The sequence below is a fragment of the Bos mutus genome, chromosome 7 (genome assembly GCF_027580195.1).
Source record: "Bos mutus isolate GX-2022 chromosome 7, NWIPB_WYAK_1.1, whole genome shotgun sequence".
Taxonomy (NCBI): domain Eukaryota; kingdom Metazoa; phylum Chordata; class Mammalia; order Artiodactyla; family Bovidae; genus Bos; species Bos mutus.
The window spans coordinates 53,939,468-53,960,207 of NC_091623.1; the positions used below are offsets into that span (position 1 = coordinate 53,939,468).

Below are 20,740 nucleotides of genomic sequence, written 5' to 3' on the forward strand. Positions count from 1 at the left end.
AATAGGACTATTGCAAGAACTTTTAAAGAAAAATCATTAATGTTGCTTAGACCAGTGGTTTTCAGATCCAGTTGATCTATTATTTATATGTGCATATTTTAAAAATACTCAGTTACCCCAGCCTCAGTCTAGAACCAGTTCCAGGATGTCTACATGTGAATTTCTTGGTCTCCCTTCTGTGAAGCTGGGCTTGATAAACACCACCTTAGAATACTGCACAACACTGAGAAGAAGGTCCATGACTATTATATCTATTAATACTATCATGAATACTTCACCTACTTTGAAAATATGGACATTAATAATATTCGCTTCAGATGTCACATATTATAAAAATTTAAAACATTGAAATTTTCATGGCATCTCAGTTCAATCCCATCTTCTCCATGCACATCCCCGAAAGCAACCAGTGTTGTGAGGTTGATGGATTTGTTTCCTTGTAAATGTTTCCATAATGTCAGTATTCATTTATGTATCCAAAGCCAGCTTTCATAAAATCTTCTCTAAACAGAATACTATCCATATTGCCCCTGAAATGCACTTCTTTACATGACATTTTGGTTCCATCTCTCTGTAAAATACATACAACTACCTCATTTTCCTGACACACATTTTTGCATAAGGAAAGACAACATTTCATCAGTTCATAAATTTACATTTATAGAAAGCAATATAAATTTAACAAATGTAAAATATATCTTTGACATATGTATTAAAGGCAATAATACATACTTTAATATAGTTTATATATAAAGTGAATATTTAATTTATATTATATGTATTATATTTTTATTCATATCAGTTCTGCTAACAACAATCCTATGAAAATTTTTGTACCTCTCTCTGTATCAAACAAATGAAGATTTGTATGTAATATGTGAGTGGTAATTAGTCGTTCAAGTTCTAATAATTGATTCATAATCAGTTTTACTAATTAATATTAGTAATTACTAATATTTGTTTCAATGAAAAAAAATCATTTTTGACAACTGCACTGTCTTTTAATAAGGTATCTTTTGAAAAGATCTTTGAAGTGTGTCTTGTGATAATTTCACGTTAGCTGCACATTTTCATCTTATATAAGAAATCTTGTCAACCTTAGATTTCAAAACTGGACAGCAAAATGCATGGCTAATCATTGAAAACCCTATAATCCTCCATTTTAGGGTCATTATGGCCTCTGTAAACTGCTGTGTCACTTTCATAATTCACAGATACACCCCCTGAACCAAAAGAAGATGAAACCGTTTATCTTCCCTGTCACTTCTGGGACCCAAGTAGATTTGAGAAGAAACTCTTACTAGGTACAGTGGAGGTGACTGAGAACTTTTGTAAGAATGAGCAGACCAGGGTTTGAGTCCTGGGTCTTTCACCCCCTGTAAGTGGAGTATGTGCAAATCTCCACTCTCTGTGTTTCTGTTCCTTCCTGGAAATTCAGTCCAATATTTGCTTCTACAGTGTACATCACACCTAAAGGGAAGTGTGGAACTTAATAAATAATCAATCATTTGTATAAAGAATTTCAATCATTATTGGGACATCATACTCATTAATAAAATAAACTCCCCCCAGTTTAATGACCTTTCATGGGCTCCAAGGCAAAGAGATCAAAGCCTTTCCTGTCTCAAAGCTGGAGTATAGAAAACACAAAATCCTAAAATACATCTTGGCTCATGCATCAAGATGTGCATGTCCTCTTCTTTTCTGACTCTTTTTTCCCATATGTTCATGAAAATTTCTTCAATGACTTCTCAGAGATTGAATGCTGTAGAGGCTATTGAATAGAAAATGATAGGCCCCAAAGAAAGCCCTAGGATACAGGAAAAAACAAGCAATGTTTTAACTTGTCTCTCGTCCTATGGGACATTCTGAAAAGGATGAAAACACTAGCGTGAATGGTCCACTGTGTGGAAGCTATATTGCCAACACATTGTTTCAATGAAAACTGGACGGGTTTATTCAGCACTAAAATGGGTTTTTCACCTTTGTTGCCTCCACTGTGCTACCAAGATATAGGCTCTGAGGAATCAGAAATAAATAAGCCTCAGTCATTTCTCCTCATTATGAAGAATGTACTTGTACCAACAAAAATCACAATAAACTAAACAATAAAATAAGCAAAAATCTCCAGTCAGGGATGTGAGGAAACCATAGCATAAGATGAAGAGACAATTAAATCTGATGACAGGAGAATTAGCCTTATCATTATTAGTAACAAAATATAAAAAATGTATTTTTCCTTTTCTTCATCCATCATATAGTTATTGCACAGAGGACTACCATTATTTCTTTAGTCCTAATTCAGTGGGTTTGTATCAATGAGGAATCAAGTCTGTTGACAATCCTAAGTCTCACAGATTCTAAGAAATTTCCCTATAACACACTAAGAATTAGTGGAGCATAAAAGATTCAAAATAAAGTTTTTCTTCTCTGAGTCTCATACCCCAAATTTCACTGTTTTCAGACTTTCTGAAAGTTTTCAGCAAAAGTACAGAGATATAGCAACATATACATCTGGAGTATATTATTTTAAACTGTTTTCATTTACCTGAGTAGGAATGGACCACAAGACTCTGATTTTGTATCTGCTTTCATGACTGAGTCAGCTGATCATCAGTGCAGAGGAAAAAGTGGACAGATGAAGTGAAATCCAGAAACAATGTCAACAGAGAGATCTACCCTGGAGTATCAGGTGGCAATCATTTCTCTGGTCTTTGCCTGTGATCTCATATGTTCTTCCTAAAGCTGACACAGCAATAGCTACCTACTGCTCTCCACTGTACCCTCCAGAAAACTCCAAGGGGAAGGGCACAGTGAGCAGGGAATCTCTGCCGGGACTGACAAGGAAGTGGCACGATGGTTTGAGGTGGCAGAGGGACTTCCCTACCTTGCATCTGCAGTCAGTCTGTCTAAAATCATTGGCTTCAAACTTGGTTTTAACATTGTCTAACTCATGGTCTGGTTGCTGTTGTTTAGTCCTTAAGTTGCATCTGACTCTTTGAGACCTCATGAATCGTAGCCTACCAGTCTCCTCTGTCCATGGGATTTCCCAGGCAAGAATACTGGAGTGGGTTGCCATTTCCTTCTCCAGGGAATCTTCTTGACCCATGATTTGAACCCACATCTCCTGCATAGGCAGGTTCTTTACCACTAAGCCACCAGGAAAACCCCTTGAACTGGTTCATGTTACATAAAATATTTCACTTCTCTATTCTAATTAAAATAATAGTAATGTGTGTACATAAATTGGGGAGAAATTATGCAGATGTACTCAAGCAATAAATATAAAACAATTCCAAACCCATGCAGATTGTTCCCAAACTCCCTTCATCATCATTATCTCCCTCAGCACTTACTGGGCTGGGCTGCATCTCTGCCGGAACATGACCAAGGAGCACAGACTCACTGCCTCTCTCCTGCCTAGTGTGTGATGAAGTCTCAGGGTCCCTCCTCAGGACGGACAGGAAGACAGACTCAGGCTGGACATTCTGTTGTAGGTTCCTACAAAGGATGGAGATAGAGGTGTAGATTCACAACATGAGAACAGGCAAAGCAAAGAGCTGGAGGCACTGGCCAATTATTTACAAGGATATGACCTTAGGGCTCAATGCATAAAGCTCATCATTAGCTAGTTAGTCTATATTATTCCAATCTCTGGGGACTTGTTAATATTAATGGACCAGGAAAGGAGAAAAGTGAATGTCCTAGGATGAGTCTGGGTCCCTCTTCTCCTCAGGAGGAAATTTCCTGTACTCTTGCTCCTTACTTCCAAGTCACAGGATCTTAACATAAAGTCTGATTTTTTCTCATTTTGCCACTCAGTGTGTGGTTTTGAGAGCTGAAAATCCATGTATCAATCATGAAATCTATGCAGCATGAGGTCCATGCCAAGGATGTGTACACTTTCCATTTTCAGAGTTAATCATTGTTTCTAAGGATAACTTGTTTTCATTTCCTTACTTTAGCTCACACTTGATGTGAGGAAATACCCAATGGAATGAAAACCAGAAGTTGAGATCAGTGAGAGCATCTCAGATCCTGCCCACCACACAAGCCTCATGCTCTATAAAGACTGTGTGCTCCAAGCCATTCAAGGCTCAGGTCCTGCCCATCTGCTTTGTAATATGTCCCCAGATTCACTGCACCAACATGATCTCAACAAAAATTCCCTGGAAACAAACTAGAAATGGGTAGACTTTCCTCTCTACTGGGTACTGCAGACCCCACTGTACAGCTCAGGTCATGCAGTTTCCAATGACCGCTGGTTTGTGATACACAGGAGAGCCCCTCCATTAGCATCAAGGCAGGTGTGGAGCCACAATATTAGAACTGGCAAACTAATGAGTTAGAGGCACTAGCCAATTATTTACAACGATATGACCTTAGGGTTCAGTGCCTGAAGCTCATCATGAGCCAGTTGGCCCATGTTGTCCCGATCTCTGGAGACTTCTTAATATTAGTGGAACATGAAACAGAGAAAAGTGAATGTCCTGGGAACCATCTGGGTCCCTTTTGTCCTCAGGAGAAATTTTTCCTACATTCTTGCTTATTACTTCTCACTTGCGGATCTTAACACAAAATTCAGACTTTTCCCCTCAATTTAGCCATGCAATGTGTTATTTTGATATCTATAATTTGATAGTATCAATCATGAAATCTACAAAACATTAGGTATATACTATGGATATGGCATAATTTGCATTTTCACAGTCTCTGAAATTAAATAACTGCTCCTTGGAAGGAAAGTTATGACCAACCTAGACAGCATATTAAAAAGCAGAGACATTACTTTGCCAACAAAGGTCCGTCTAGTCAATGCTATGGTTATTCCAGAAGTCATGTATCGATGTGAGATTTGGACTGTGAAGAAAGCTGAGTGCCAAAGAATTGATGCTTTTGAACTGTGGTGTTGGAGAAGACTTTGAGAGTCCCTTAGACTGCAAGGAAATCCAACCAGTCCATTCTGAAGGAGATCAGCCCTAGGATTACTTTGGAAGGAATGATGCTAAAGCTGAAACTCCAGTACTTTGGCCACCTCTTGCGAAGAGTTGACTCATTGGAAAAGACTCTGATGCTGGGAGGGATTGGGGGCAGGAGGAGAAGGGGACAACGGAGGATGAGATGGCTGGATGGCATCACTGACTCGATGAATGTGAGTCTGAGTGAACTCCAGGAGTTGGTGATGGACAGGGAGGCCTGGCGTACTGCAATTCACGGGGTCGCAAAAAGTCAGACACGACTGAGCAACTGAACTGAACTGAAGGATAGCTTCTCTTATTTTGGCCAATTTTAATGAAACTTCACATGGGGTTACAAGAGTTAAACATGATTTAGCAACTAAATCACCACCAAACAGATGAATCTTGAGTTCTAAGGTTTTTTTTTTCTTTATTGACATTGGCATATTCGAAAACTGTTGATCTTTACTTACAATTTAATAACTGATACTTTAATTAAATATTTCAGTATATCTCCCAGAAGGTCACAATCAAGGTGACAGCCAGGGCTGTAGGCATCTCAAGGCTGGATCAGCAAGTGTCCATTTCCAAGCACATTCATAAGGTTGTTGATAAGAGTCACCTGTTCACACAATATTATCCAGAGAATTCCTTCAGTTCCTTGACACATGGCCTCCTGGTGGGGCAGCTGGGTTTTATCAATGTGAGCCATCAAGAATACCAGAGAGAGGCACCAGGAAAATAGCCAGATTATTGTACTCTGTTCCCTATTACTTCCCAACATTTCTTCCTCATTCTTGTTGTTGGAAGTGGGTCTCTATGTACATCTCACACTCAGTGGCAGGGAAACACACAGGGGTAGGAAAACCAGGAGTTTGGAGGACCTCAGATAGTGCCCACCACACAGAAACCTCACTGTCGATGAGAGGAAGACACTGAATGTTGGGACATCAAAAATAATTCATCCACAGCAAAATGTATTACTATGCATGTGGGCTATGCATGTCCGCTAAGTCACTTCAGTTGTCTGACTCTTTTCAACCCTTTGAACTGTAGCCTGCTAGGCTCCTCTGTCCATGAGATTCCCCAGGCAAGAGTCCTGGAGTGGATTGTCATGCTCTCCTTCATAGGATCTTCCCAACCCAGGGATTGAACCCAAGTGTCCCTCATTGCAGGTAGACTCTTTACCAGCTGAGCTACCCGGGAAGCCCTGAGTTATCTTTGAAGTGAAGTGAAGTAAAATTCACTCAGTCATGTCTGACTCTTTGTGACCCCATGAACTATACAGCTCATGGAATTCTCCAGGGCAGAATACTGGAGTGGGTAGCCTTTCCCTTCTCCAGGGGATCTTCCCAACCTGGGATCCAACCCAGGTTTCCTGCATTGCGGGCAGATTCTTTACCAGCTGAGCCACAAGGGAAGCCCAAATGGTGATTGAGTAGAGTTGATTATAGAGAGATGAGGGGAATATTGGGGCTCTATAAGATATGTGGGCAGTGGTAAAAGTGTTAAACTGAAGTAACAGCATTGTGGGGAGAGGGAATCAGATATTAGAGTCAGTGCTAAGGATGAGTGTAGAATACACGGTGTATATGAAAGATGGATATTGGTCTTTACGTAGTAAATTAGTGATTTGCTTTGCACTTGCCTTGGTTTTCCTTACATGATGACTATCTGTAAAGAAAACAGTAATCTACTCACATTCAGTGTTTGATGTGTCATTGAGAAATTTCTGTCCTCACTTTTTATCCCTTTACTATGTGCACAAATAGTCAAACCCCACTCTTTGTTCTATGAGTCTTAATCTTGCAGTTACCATTAGAGCAAAAAAGATTCTATTGAATGTCCTGATAATAAACGCAAACCATATTTGTATGATTTTAAAGCAAACCATATTTTTTTCTCTCTTTTGCAAGTCTTCCTAGAGTGTCTATAGAAATTTCAAGACAGAAGAAAAATACTGGATGTATAATTGTTAAATTGACTTTACTCTTCCTTATGAGGTACTGGGTGATTTGTTCAATGTTGTACAAAGTAGAGCTGTGCCTAATCTCTGCCCTTGCTGTACTACACAAGAGTACAAATAGACAAATTTCAGTTTCTATCCTCAACCTAATGAGAACATGCTGCATAGCACAGGGAACTCTACTCGATGCTCTGTGGAGACCTAAATGTGAAAGATATCCAAAAAAGAAGGGAGCTATGCAAACATATAGCTGATTCACTCTGCTGTACAGCAGAAGCTAACACAACATTGTAAAGCAAATACTCCAATAAAAATTAATTTACAAAAATCTAAGAGTGTTTTAAGCTCTGTGTGGTTAGCAAAGAAAAATTAGAATGAATGAGAATATTTAAAAAAAAATTTTTTTAAACAGATTGTTTTTCTGAGGAACCTCCACATGGCCCTTTTGCTATCTTGGTTCCTCAGGCTGTAGATGAAGGAGTTCAGCATAGGGGTGACTACAGTGTACACCACCGAGGCCACAATTCTTCCTGGGAGATTGTGAGATGGCTGAGCTTAGATAGACGCCAAGGCGTGTTTCATAAAATAAGTAAACAAATGCCAGGTGAGAGCCACAGGTCAAGAAAGCTTTATACTTCCCACCTGACGTGGGGACCCTTAGAATAGAGGAGACAATTTTATAGTAAGAGAAAAAGGTCCCCAATATAGGGAGAAAACAAGAGATGGCACCAACAAAAATACATGATTATGTTATTGGTGAAAGGGTGAGAACAGGCAAGGGTGAGGAGTTGAGAAGGGTCACAAAAGAAATTAGAAATTTCCACATCTTTGAAGTTTTATCACCACATCTTTGAAGTTTTATTTCCGCATCTTTGAAGTTTTTCCACATTTATGAAGTTTTATCATGGTGAGTTTTATCACCATGGAATTGTGCATCTGGGAAACCAAGGGACTGATGAAAAGTGATACCAAAACCAATGAGCCATGGAGATGTGGGTTCACAATGTCCAAGTAATGCAGAGGGTGACAGATGGCTACAAACTGGTCGTAGGCCATCACAGTCAGGAGGAGACCATCCAAACACCCAAAAAGCATAAAAAAGGACATCTGTGTCAGGCATCCTGCATAAGAGATGACCCTGCTGTGAGTCTGAATGTCCAGAATCATTTTCAAGATTGTGGTGAAGGTGAAATCGATGTCAGCCAAGGATGGGTTTGAGAGGAAGAAGTACATGGAAGTGTGGAGATGGGGGTCAGACGTGACAGCCAGGATGATGAGTAGATTCCCCAGCACGGTGACCAGGTATATGGACAGGAACAGGATAAAGAGCAAAGGCTGCAGTTCTGGATCATCTGAGAGTTCCATGAAAAGGAATTCTGAGTCAATTGTTAGATTCTGTGGCTCCATATAGCTTTGACACCTTTTGAAAAAGAAGAGAAGATTGAAGGAAAGGAAACAAGTAAATGGCCATGCAGCACTATGTCCACATTTTGGATTCAAGCAATTCACAAACAAAATATTCACTCTTGGTTTAAAAGTCTGTTCTTTATGTCTGTGTCTCCTTTGCTGCCCCTCATGTAGGAGTGTTGGTACCACCTTTCTAAACTTCATATATATTTATTAATAAACAGTACTTGTCTTTCTCTTTCTTTCACTCTGTATAATAGGCTCTGGGTTCATTCATGTCAATAGAACTGACCCAAATATGTTCCACTTTATAACTGAGTATTGAGGCAATATGTCCTGGTACCTCAGCAATATTTCTTTTTTTTTTTTAACTTTACATAATTGTATTAGTTTTGCCAAATATCAAAATGAATCCGCCACAGGTATACATGTGTTCCCCATCCTGAACCCTCCTCCCTGCTCCCTCCCCATACCATCCCTCTGGGTCGTCCCAGTGCACCAGTCCCAAGCATCCAGTATCGTGCATTGAACCTGGACTGGCAACTCGTTTCTTACATGATATTTTACATGTTTCAATGTCATTCTCACAGATCTTCCCACCCTCTCCCTCTCCCACAGAGTCCATAAGACTGTTCTACACATCAGTGTCTCTTTTGCTGTCTCGTACACAGGGTTATTGTTACCATCTTTCTAAATTCCATATATATGCATTAGTATACTGTATTTATGTTTTTCCTTCTGGCTTACTTCACTCTGTATGATAGGCTACAGTTTCATCCACCTCATTAGAACTGATTCAAATGTATTCTTTTTAATGGCTGAGTAATACTCCATTGTGTTTATGTACCACAGCTTTCTTATCCATTCATCTGCTGATGGACATCTAGGTTGCTTCCATGTCCTGGCTATTATAAACAGTGCTGCGATGAACATTGGGGTACACGTGTCTCTTTCCCTTCTGGTTTCCTCAGTGTGTATGCCCAGCAGTGGGGTTGCTGGATCATAAGGCAGTTCTATTTCCAGTTTTTTAAGGAATCTCCACACTCTTCTCCATAGTGGCTGTACTAGTTTGCATTCCCACCAACAGTGTAAGAGGGTTCCCTTTTCTCCACACCCTTTCCAGCATTTATTATTTGTAGACTTTTGGATCGCAGCCATTCTGACTGGTGTGAAATGGTACCTCATAGTGGTTTTGATTTGCATTTCTCTGATAATGAGTGATGTTGAGCATCTTTTCATGTGTTTGTTAGCCATCTGTATGTCTTCTTTGGAGAAATGTCTATTTAGTTCTTTGGCCCATTTTTTGATTGGGTCGTTTATTTTTCTGGAGGTGAGCTGTAGGAGTTGCTTGTATATTTTTGAGATTAGTTGTTTGTCAGTTGCTTCATTTGCTATTATTTTCTCCCATTCTGAAGGCTGCCTTTTCACCTTGCTAATAGTTTCCTTTGATGTGCAGAAGCTTTTAAGGTTAATTAGGTCCCATTTGTTTATTTTTGCTTTTATTTCCAATATTCTTGGAGGTGGGTCATAGAGGATCCTGCTGTGATGTATGTCAGAGAGTGTTTTGCCTATGTTCTCCTCTAGAAGTTTTATAGTTTCTGGCAATATTTCTGAGTGTCTCAAATCCAGTTCTGTTTTTGTTTTTTTTTTCCTTGTAACTGTTTTTTCAATGGTTTCTATGTTATTCACCTCTTTCATTACACTGGCCTGAAGAATGTTAGGAAAGCAAGGAACTTTTATGATAACAATCTATGATCACAGCAATAAACTTCTCTGGTGGCTCAGATGGTAAAAAATCCACCTGCAATGTGGGAGACCCAGGTTCAATTCCTGGGTCGGGAAGACCCCCTGGAGAAGAACATGACAACCTACTCCAGTATTCTTCCCTGGAGAATCCTCAGAAACAGATGAGCCTGATGGGCTGCAGTCTGTTGCAGGAAGGGGGACACCTTCCAGGGCTCAAAAGCAGACTCTTGTCTAACACAGAAATGAATGATCTGAGGAGACACATTTACTGACAAAGCAAGAGATTGTATTGGGAAGGGGCACCCGGGCAGAGAGCCTCTTGGGTAAGGGAACCCAAGAGAATTACTCTGCCACATGGCTCGCAGTCTCAGGTTTTATGGTGAATGGATAAGTTTCTGGGTTTTCTTTGGTCATTCATTCTGAGTCCTTCCTGGTGGTGCACACATTGCTCAGCCAAGATGGATGCCAGTGAGAAGTATTCTGGGAGGTAATTGGACAAGTGGTGTCACATTTTGAACTTTCCCAAACTCTTCCAGTTGGTGGTGGCTTATTAGTTCCGTGTTCCTTACCAGGACCTCCTGTTGTAAAATAACTCATGCAAACGGTTACTATGGTGTCTGGCCAAGGTGGGCAGTTTCAGTCAGTGTGCTTCCCCTAACAGTTCATGGAGTCACAAAGAGTCAGACACAATTGAGACTAAGCACAAGCACTCTTAATGAAATATATTGAATAAGAAATAGACTTCTCCCTCTGAAATGAAAATATCTCTTGACATATCAATAAACTATAAATGGCACAGACATCAGCAATTTCTTGCCCCCAAATGTGGATGAGGGCTCCCAAAACTGCGATACACCACCACCAACACCCCCACAGTGATTGCTGAGGAGCTGGGAGGGGTTCTGTGCTGTGTTTAGTCGCTCAGTCTTGTCCGACTCTACAACCCCAAGGATGGTAACCCGCCAGGCTTCTCTGTCCATGAGATTTCACAGGCAAGAATACTGGAATGGGAGGGCAGGGAAATGCAAGAAGCAGCCTTCTGCCACATTGCCACTCCTTAAGGTGAACAGAGAAACAAGATTTGGTCCCAGAGGGCTGAGGTGCATATGAAAGGAATGAATTCGCTGATCCTGGAGGCTTGCACCTTCCCATATATAGAATGCTAAATTCCTTAATTTGCTGTCTGATCTCTGATGTTCAGACTGCCTGCTCCCTTTGTTGCAGACTTGTATATAGCCTGCAAACTTGTATTTAGCCTTCCCATCACAATAAACTGTGGAAAATTCTGAAAGAGGTGGGAACACCAGACCATCTAACCTGCCTCTTGAGAAATCTGTATGCAGGTCAGGAAGCAACAGTTAGAACTGGACATGGAACAACAGACTGGTTCCAAATAGGAAAAGGAGTATGCCAAGGCTGTATATTGTCACCCTGCTTATTTAACTTATATGCAGACTTCATGGCAAATAGATGGAGAAACAGTGGAAACAGTGGCTGACTTTATTTTTCTTGGCTACAAAATTAACTGCAGATGGTGATTGCAGCCATGAAATTAAAAGACGCTTACTCCTTGGAAGGAGAGTTATGACCAACCTGCTGCTGCTGCTGCTAAGCTGCTTTAGTCATGTCCAACTCTGTGCGACCCCATGGACAGCAGCCCACCAGGCTCCCCTGTCCCTGGGATTCTCCGGGCAAGAACACTGGAGTGGGTTGCCATTTCCTTCTCCAATGCATGAAAGTGAAAATTGAAAGTGAAGTCGCTCAGTCGTGCCCAACTCTTAGGGACCCCATGGACTGCAGCCTACCAGGTTCCTCCATCCATGGGATTTTCCAGGCAAGAGTACTGGAGTGGGGTGCCATTGCCTTCTCCAATGACCAATCTAGACAGCATATTACAAAGCAGAGACATTACTTTGCCAACAAAGGTCCGTCTAGTCAAGACTATGGTTTTTCCAGTGGTCATGTATGGATGTGAGAGTTGGACTATAAAGAAAGCTGAGCGTTGAAGAATTGATGCTTTTGAACTGTGGTGTTGGAGAAGACACTTGAGAGTCCCTTGGACTGCAAGGAGATCCAACCAGTCCATTCTAAAGGAGATCAATCCTGGGTGTTCATTGGAAGGACTGATGTTGAAGCTGAAACTCCAACATTTTGGCCACCTGATGCGAAGGTCTTTGAAAAGACCCTGATGCTGGGAAAGATTGAGGGCAGGAGGAGAAGGGGATGAGATGAGGATGAGATGGTTTGATGGCATCACCGACTCAATGGACATGAGTTTGGGTGGACTCTGGGAGTTGGTGATGGACAGGGAGGCCTGGTGTGCTGCGGTTCATGGGGTCACAAAGAGTCGGACACAACTGAGTGACTGAACTTGCCTCCTTGGAGCAGTTTTCTCAAGTTACTGGGATGCTGTCTCCCACGCTCAAATTCCTAAACATTCCCACCAAATAAAATAACTCTCTACTTTTAGGTTGTGACTATATTTTTTAGTTTACAGCACAAACAAGCGCTATTTTAGCTTGTCTTTTGTTCTATGGGACACCCCATAGGCATGGACTGGAAAGCACCAGTGCATGCAAGCCATGTTGACTAGTCTCTGTTTCTGTGAACCAAAGAAAGGTTTATTCAATATTTACCATATTTGGGGTTTGTTTTTTGGGGGGGGGGGTTGGAATGGGGGGGTGGGCATTATTGTTGAAGGAAAGCTACACTGCTCAAAATAGCCTGGAGTTAAAACTCCCCTTGAGGTCCTCTCCACCATTCAATACAAAGTTCTATAAAGAACTTTCTCCCCTAAAGATAGGAATGGACAATAAGATTATGTTCAGCTCCCAGAGGATCCCAGTCTCCAACCAGTCTCAGGAATTCCTTTCCCCAGTTGTTTAAAGCTAACTAATCAAAAATAATCATGAGGAAAAACAGACCTCCTCAAAACGATGTTTCTCCACATATATATGTTTTCTATATGTACCTACTCTCTTCTCCATTTAGTGCAGCAGCCCACTAATCTGACTGCTGCCCTTCTCACCTCATTAAAAGTGATCTGTTCCTGTAAAGTGTCGGTCTTGTTTTTGTTTTGTTTTGTTTTTTTTCTCGAACCTTGCCTTCTCTATCTCCCTTACCTTACAATTGTTGCCTACATTTTGCCAAAGACTAAACTCTGGAGAATCAGAAATAAATGTGACTGAGTCATTTCCTCCAAGTAGTCATTATCCACTTACATAGGGATGAAACTTAAATGCTTCGGGAATTCCCTGGCTGTCCAGTGACTAAGACACCATGCTTTAACTGCCAACGGCCCTTGTTCGATCCTTGGTCAGGGAACTAGGATCCCACAGCCATGCTGCACAACCAAAAAAGAAAAAAGAAAAACTAACATGATTTGTCAGGTATCCATTAAAAACCAAACTGTCAGGTCACAGAATGTTTCAGTCAAATCATATGAACCTTAAATTTTGCCCTTATTGTAAGCATAGTTAAATCATATAAGTAGTATTGTTTATTTAGTTCTTACTCAGTGGAATGGTATTGTAATCACGAAGAGTTAATTTTGAATTCACACCGGATCTGATCTGTGACTTTAACCCTTATCGTGCTGCTTCTGAGTTATATGTACATAATGGCCTGCCTCAGGGAGATAACCTGACCCAACCCACCTGTGAAGGACTGTGACATATTCTTAAATTCTTTGTGTGGCAAAGGGCATGGTGCCCTTCCTCTACTGCTTACAGAAGTGGCCCAGAAATTCACATTTGGGGAGGCCAGAGTCACAGATAGATATGACATATTTGTTGGTTGATATGAGAAGAGATATTCCATTTCATACCACCCGTGAAATGACTTGTAAGGAAGTCAAATTCACACATCCCCCTGCCTGAGGCTTGCCATTCTAGGAGACATTTGCAAGGATTGAACTGTCTTTTTACTTTGTTTCCTCACCACCACCACCACCACCCCCCACCCCTCCACTATCTCTGATCCATAAAAAAACCTGATTTTGAGTTCCCAGCAAGATGGTTGTTTTGAGGCACTAGACTGCCATCTTCTCTGTCAGCTGGCTCACGAATGAAGTCCCCTCCTTGTCCCAACACCTCATCTAGGTTTTATTGGCCTATCATGTGGTGAACAGCTTTCTTCACAGTCCAACAGTCACATCCATACATGATCACTGGAAAAACCATAGCCTTGACTAGATGGATCTTTGTTGGCAAAGTAATATCTCTGCTTTTTAATATGCTATCTAGGTTGGTCATAACTTTCCTTCCAAGGAGTAAACGTCTTTTAATTTCATGGCTGCAGTCACCATCTGCAGTGATTTTGGAGCCCCAAAAAAGAAAGTCTGGCACTGTTTCCACTGTTTCCCCATATATTTCCCATCAAGTGATGGGACCAGATGCCATGATCTTACTTTTCTGAATGTTGAGCTTTAAGCCAACTTTTTCACTCTCCTCTTCCACTTTCATCAAGAGGCTTTTGAGTTCCTCTTCACTTTCTGCTATAAGGGTGGTGTCATCTGCATATCTGAGGTTATTGATATTTCTCCTGGCAATCTTGATTCCAGCTTGTGTTTCTTCCAGCCCAGTGTTTCTCATGATGTACTCTGCATATAAGTTAAATAAGCAGGGTGACAATATACAGGCTTGACGTACTCCTTTTCCTATTTGGAACCAGTCTGTTGTTCCATGTCCAGTTCTACCAGTCCATCCTAAAGGAGATCAGTCCTGGGTGTTCATTGGAAGGACTGATGCTAAAGCTGAAACTCCAATACTTTGGTCACCACATGCAAAGAGTTGACTCATTGGAAAAGACCCTAATGCTGGGAAGGATTGGGGGCAGGAGGAGAAGGGGACGACAGAGGATGAGACGGCTGAATGGCATTACTGACTTGATGCGCATGAGTTTCGGTGAACTCCGGGAGTTGGTGATGGACAGGGAGGCCTGGCGTGCTGCGATTCATGGGGTCCCAAAGAGTCAGACACGACTGAGCGACTGAACTGAACTGATCTGTGGTGAGCAGAGCAAGCTTGGACTTGGGAACCCTTATCAACCAGGAATCAACTCAGATAACAATATGGAGGTTCAGAGGTACTAAGTACTTGTTCCATTTTTCTAGATAGCAAGTAGAGCAGACAGGATTTTAAATTATATTGTGCACAATTTAGTGACAAAGCAACAACAGGGAATCATTAATAAAGGTTCATGATACCAAGTCTATAGCTTGTTGTTCACTTGCTTAGTCATGTCCAGCTCTTTTCAACCCCTTGGACTGCAGCATGCCAGGCTACCCTATTCTTCACTATCTCCCAGAGCTTTCTCAAACTCATTTCCATTGATTCAATGAAGCCATCCAACCATTTCATCCTCTGTCACCTCCTTCTGATTTTGTCTTCAGTCTTTCCCAGCATCAGGGTCTCTTCCACGGAGTCGGCTTTTCACATCAGATGGCCAAAGTATTGGAGCTTAAGCTTCAGCATCAGTCCTTCCAATGAGTATTCAGGGTTGATTCCCTTCAGGGTTGACTGGTTTGATCTCCTTGCTGTCCAAGGGACTCTCAAGAGGCTTCTACAGTACCGAAGTTCAAAATATGTGTAGCTGACATCATTCTCCTCCTCATTTTCATCATCACTTTCATGATCACTGACACTTTGAAATACTTAAGGGACAGTTGTTTGTTCTTGTTTTATGTTTTTTTTTTTGTCTTGTTTTTGTTTTTGTTTTTGGCTATGCCATGCAGCTTAGGCCATGAGTAGGGATCGAACCTGTGCCCCTTCAGCAGAAATATGGACTTCTAACCACTGGGCCCACAAGGGATGGTTTACAGGGACTCATTTCCTGCTCCAGTGAGATAGATGCCAATGGGCACTAGAGTCCATGTGGGAGAAAAACAGAAATCTAAATAAAAGTCCCAGAATCCCCACCAGAACCAATACCATAAACTCCATGGGCCTCTGAGCTGACTGCCTATGGTGCCCTACCATCTTCTACTACCACTGTGCTTCTTATGCTGATGATCAAGATACAACCCTCCACCAGGCCTTCCCGTATCCAGTATCTCCAGTGGCACTCACTGTACTGCACCTCCTTTATGCTGGCTCATCACAAAGGACTAACAATCCGCTGCCCTTCCCATTCTTGGTAAGTGATGAAGGTTCAGGCTTCATTCTCTGGACTGGCAGAAAGACAGAATTAGACCTGAACCCCTTGATGCATACAATGACTCTGGGAATAGAAGACACACATACAGGTGCAACTATACAAGGACTTGCAAACTGAAAGCTTGCACAGCACAGGCTGATTATTTGAAGTTGTGTGGGCTTGAAGATTTGATGCACAGAGCTCCTAATTAGCCAAATTTGTCCATGTTATCTCAGTCTCTGAGGATTTGTTGATGTTAATTGTACTGGATTATAGGAAAAGTAAATGCTCTTTGTAGGGACTAAGGATTTCCACTTCTTAGGAGAAATCTTGCCTGTACTTCTCCTTCTGACTTTCAGGTTTCATACCCCTTAATGAAAAATTCAGACTTACTATATGTGTATGTGTTAGTTTCAGGTATAGTGCAAAGTGATTCAGTTATATACACATATGTGTGATGTATATATATATATATATACACACATATATATGTGTATATATATATATGTGTGTGTGTGTGTGTGTGTATATACCCTTTTTCAGATTCTTTTCCATTATAGGTTATTACAAGATATTGAATATAGTTCCCTGTGCTATATACAATAGGTCCTTGGATGTTTATTTAATATATAGTAGTGTGTACATGTAAATTTCAAAGTGCTAATTTATCTCTCCACCCCCACTGCTGTTATTCCCTTTGGTAATGATAAGTTTGTTTTCTATGTCTATGATTCTATTTCTGTTTTGTAAATAAGTTTACTTGCATCATTTTTGAGATTCTACATTAAGTGATATCATATGATATTTGTTTCTCTCTGTCTCACTAACTTCATTTAGTATGATTATCTCTAGGTCCATCCATGTTCCTGCAAATGGCATTATTTCATTCTTCTTTATGGATGAGCAATATTCCCTTGAGTATACCACATCTTCTTTATCCATTCATCCGTCAATGGACACTTAAGTTGTTTCTATGTCATGTCTTTTGTAAATAGTGCTGCTAAGAACATTGTATGTATGTATGTATCTTTTTGAGTTAAAGTTATCCCTGGATATTTGCCCAGGAGTGGGATTGCTGAATTATATAGTAAATTTATTTTTAGTTTTCTAAGGAACATTCATACTGTTCTTAGTGTGTCTGCACCAATTTATATTTCCACAGACTTACTTTTTAAAATAACATACATTACTTAAATTGAAGAAGGAAATGGCAACCCGCTTCAGTATTCTTGCCTGGAGAGTCCTCATAGACAGAGGAGCCTAGCAGGCTACAGTCCCTGGGGTTGCAAAGAGTTGGACATGACTGATGCAACTTAGCACATCACTTAAATGGGAAGAGAATCTAAAAAAAGGATATATGTATCTGTATAACTGATTCACTCAGTTATACACTAGAAGCTAACACAACATTGTAAAGCAACCATACTTCAATAGCAATTAATTAACATACATCAAAATATGAGTTTATCATCATCAAATGTATTTAAATGACCAAGAAATTTAGAGAAAATTAGGTCTTCTACATCAAGAATCTGATGGTATATGTCCTGAAATATTAACTGAAAGGTAATGTTCATGTCTCCAAGGACAACTCTTTTTTTATTGTGAAAGGAACACTTACCATGAGATCTGTCTTTTAACAAATCTCAAAGTGTTCATATATTATTGTTAACTGTATGTACAATGTTGTAGAGCAGATCTCTAGAGCTTATCAATTTTAATTGACTGAAGATTTATGCCCTTTAAGTAGTAACTCTCCATTTGCTCCTCCCCTCAGCCCCTGGAAGCCACCATTCTACTCTATGATCTTGTGAATTTGACTCTGTTAGACAAATTATGTAAGTAGAATTAGGCAGTGTTTGTCTTTCTGTGATTAGTTTATTTCTCTTAGCATAATATCCTAAAGTCACCCATGTTGTTGCAAATGACAAGATTTCCTTCTTTTTTCAGGCTGAAGAGTATTCCCATTTTCTAATTCCTTCATCTGTCTATGATGTTAAGTTGTTTCCAGATCTAGGCTATTATGAGTAGTGCAGCAATGAACATAGAAATGCTACTATTTCTTTGAGATCGCAATTTCAAATCTTTTGATAAAATACTGAGAGATAGAATTGCTGGATCATATAGCAGTTCTGTTTTTAATTTTCTAAGGATGCTTCATACTGTTTTCCACAGTGGTTGCCACATTTTTTATTTACACCAACAATGCATAAGGGTTCCAATTTCTCCACATCCTTGCCAGCACTGTTGTCTTATGGATTTTGTCTCCTTTTCTTTTCTTTTCTTTTCTTTTTTAGCCATACTTACAGGTCTGAAGTGATATCTCTGTGTGGTTTTGATTTGCATTTCCCTGATGAATAGTGATACTGAGCAACTTTTCAGATACCTGTTAGCCATTTGTATATATCCTTGGGAGAATTGTCTATTTAAGAAATTAGTCCATTCAGGGGGGCTTCCCTAAGCAGTCCAGTGGTTAAGACTTCAAAGGACTGTAGGTTTGATCCCTAGTCAGGGAACTTAGATCCCACATGCTGCATAGTGCATCAAAAATAAAGAAATAAATAACAGAGAATCAATACATGTGTGGTGACACAAACAGATGGAGAGATATACAATGTTTTTGGATTGGAAGAATCAATATTGTGAAAATGACTATACTACCCAAAGCAATCTATAGATTCAATGCAATTCCTATCAAATTACCAATGACATTTTACTAGAACTAGAGCAAAAAAATTACAATTTGTATGGAAACACAAAAGATCTCAAATAGACAAAGCAATCTTGAGAAAGCAAAAATAGAGCTGGAGGAATCAGGCTCCCTGACATCAGATCATACTACAAATCTACAGTAATCAAAACATATGGTAATGGCATGCAGGTGCTAAGTCACTTCAGTCGTGTCCAACTCGTTGCAACTTTATGGACTGTAGACCACCAGGCTCCTCTGTCCATGGGATTCTCCAGGCAAGAATACTAGAGTGGGTTGCCATCCCCTCCTCCAGTCTATCCTCCAAACCCAGGGATTGAACCCTGGTCTCTTATGTCTCCTGCACTAGCAGGTGGATTCTTTACCACTAACACCACCTGTACCTCAAAGGAATAGGATAGAAAGCCCAGTGATAAACCCACACACCTATGGTCACCTTTCTTAGACAAAGGAGGCAAGAATATGCAATGAGAAAAGACTGTCTCTTCAATAAGTGGTGCTGAGAAAACTGAACAGCTACATGCAAAAGAATGAAATTAGAAAACTTTCTAACACCATACACTAAAAGAAACTCAAAATGGATTAAAAACCTAAATGTAATGCTGGACACTATGAAACATTCATAGGAAAACAAAGGCAGAACACTCTTTGACATATATTGCAGCAAGACATTTTTGGACCCATCACCCAGAGTAGTGAAACTAAAAACAAAACTAAAGAATTGGGACCTAATTGATCTTTTGCACAACAAAGGAAACCATAAACAATACAATGATACAATCCTCAGAATGGGAGAAAATATTTGCATATGAAGCAACTGACAAAGGATTAATCTCCAAAATATACAAGCAGCTCATGCAGCTCAATTAAAAAAAAAAAAAAACAACAATCAGTAATATGCTCCTGCTAAGTCACTTCAGTCATGTCTGACTCTGTGTGACTCCATAGATGTCAGCCCACCAGGGTGCCCCGTCCCTGGGATTCTCCAGGCAAGAACACTGGAGTGGGTTGCCATTTCCTTCTGCAATGCATGAAAGTGAAAACTGAAAATGAAGCCGTTCAGTCGTGTCCGACCCTCAGTGACACCATGGACTGTAGCCTACCAGGCTCCTTCGTCCATGGGATTTTCCAGGCAAGAGTACTGGAGTGGGGTGCCATTGCCTTCTCTGTCAGTAATATGGGTAGAACCTAACAGACAGTTCTCCAAAGAAGACATGGTGGTGTAGTTGCTAAGTCGTGTCCAACTCTTATGATCCCATGGACTGTAGACTGCCAGGCTCCTCTGTCCATGGGATTTTCCAGGCAAGACTATTGGAGTGGGTTGCCATTTCCTCCTCCAAGGGATCTTCCCAATCCAGGGATCGAACCCAGGTCTCCTGCACTGCAGGCAGGTTCTTTACCAACTAAGCTATGAGGGAAGCCCGAAAATACAGATGGCCAACAAACACATGAAAAGATGCTCAACATCACTAATTATTATGCTAATGCTATGCTAAGTCGCTTCAGTCGTGTCTGACTCCGTGGGACCCCATAGATGGCAGCCCACCAGGCTCCGCCATCTCTGGGATCCTCCAGGCAAGAATACTGGAGTGGGTTGCCATTTCCTTCTCCAGTGCATGAAAGTGAAAAGTGAAAGTGCAAATCAAAACTACAATGAGGTATCACCTCACAGCAGTCAAAATGTCTGTCATTAGAAAGTCTATGGACAATAAATGCTGGAGAAGGTGTGGAGAAAAAGGAACCTTCCTGCACTGTTGGTGAGAATGTAAACTGATAAGCCACTATGAAGAACAGTATGGAGGTGCCTTAAAAAAGTGA

At 40.6% G+C, this 20,740-nt stretch overlaps 1 protein-coding gene across 1 annotated transcript; it reads right to left on the reverse strand.

Annotated features, from left to right (window-relative positions):
* Positions 1 to 1,131: 1,131 nt before the first annotated feature.
* LOC106700891 (olfactory receptor 7E178-like) lies at positions 1,132 to 16,174 on the reverse strand. The gene is given in 7 exon segments (XM_070374717.1): positions 1,132 to 1,223; positions 3,302 to 3,501; positions 7,355 to 7,450; positions 7,452 to 7,660; positions 7,662 to 7,757; positions 7,828 to 8,344; positions 16,146 to 16,174. Coding segments are annotated over 7 exon segments (1,239 nt in total).
* Positions 16,175 to 20,740: the final 4,566 nt, after the last annotated feature.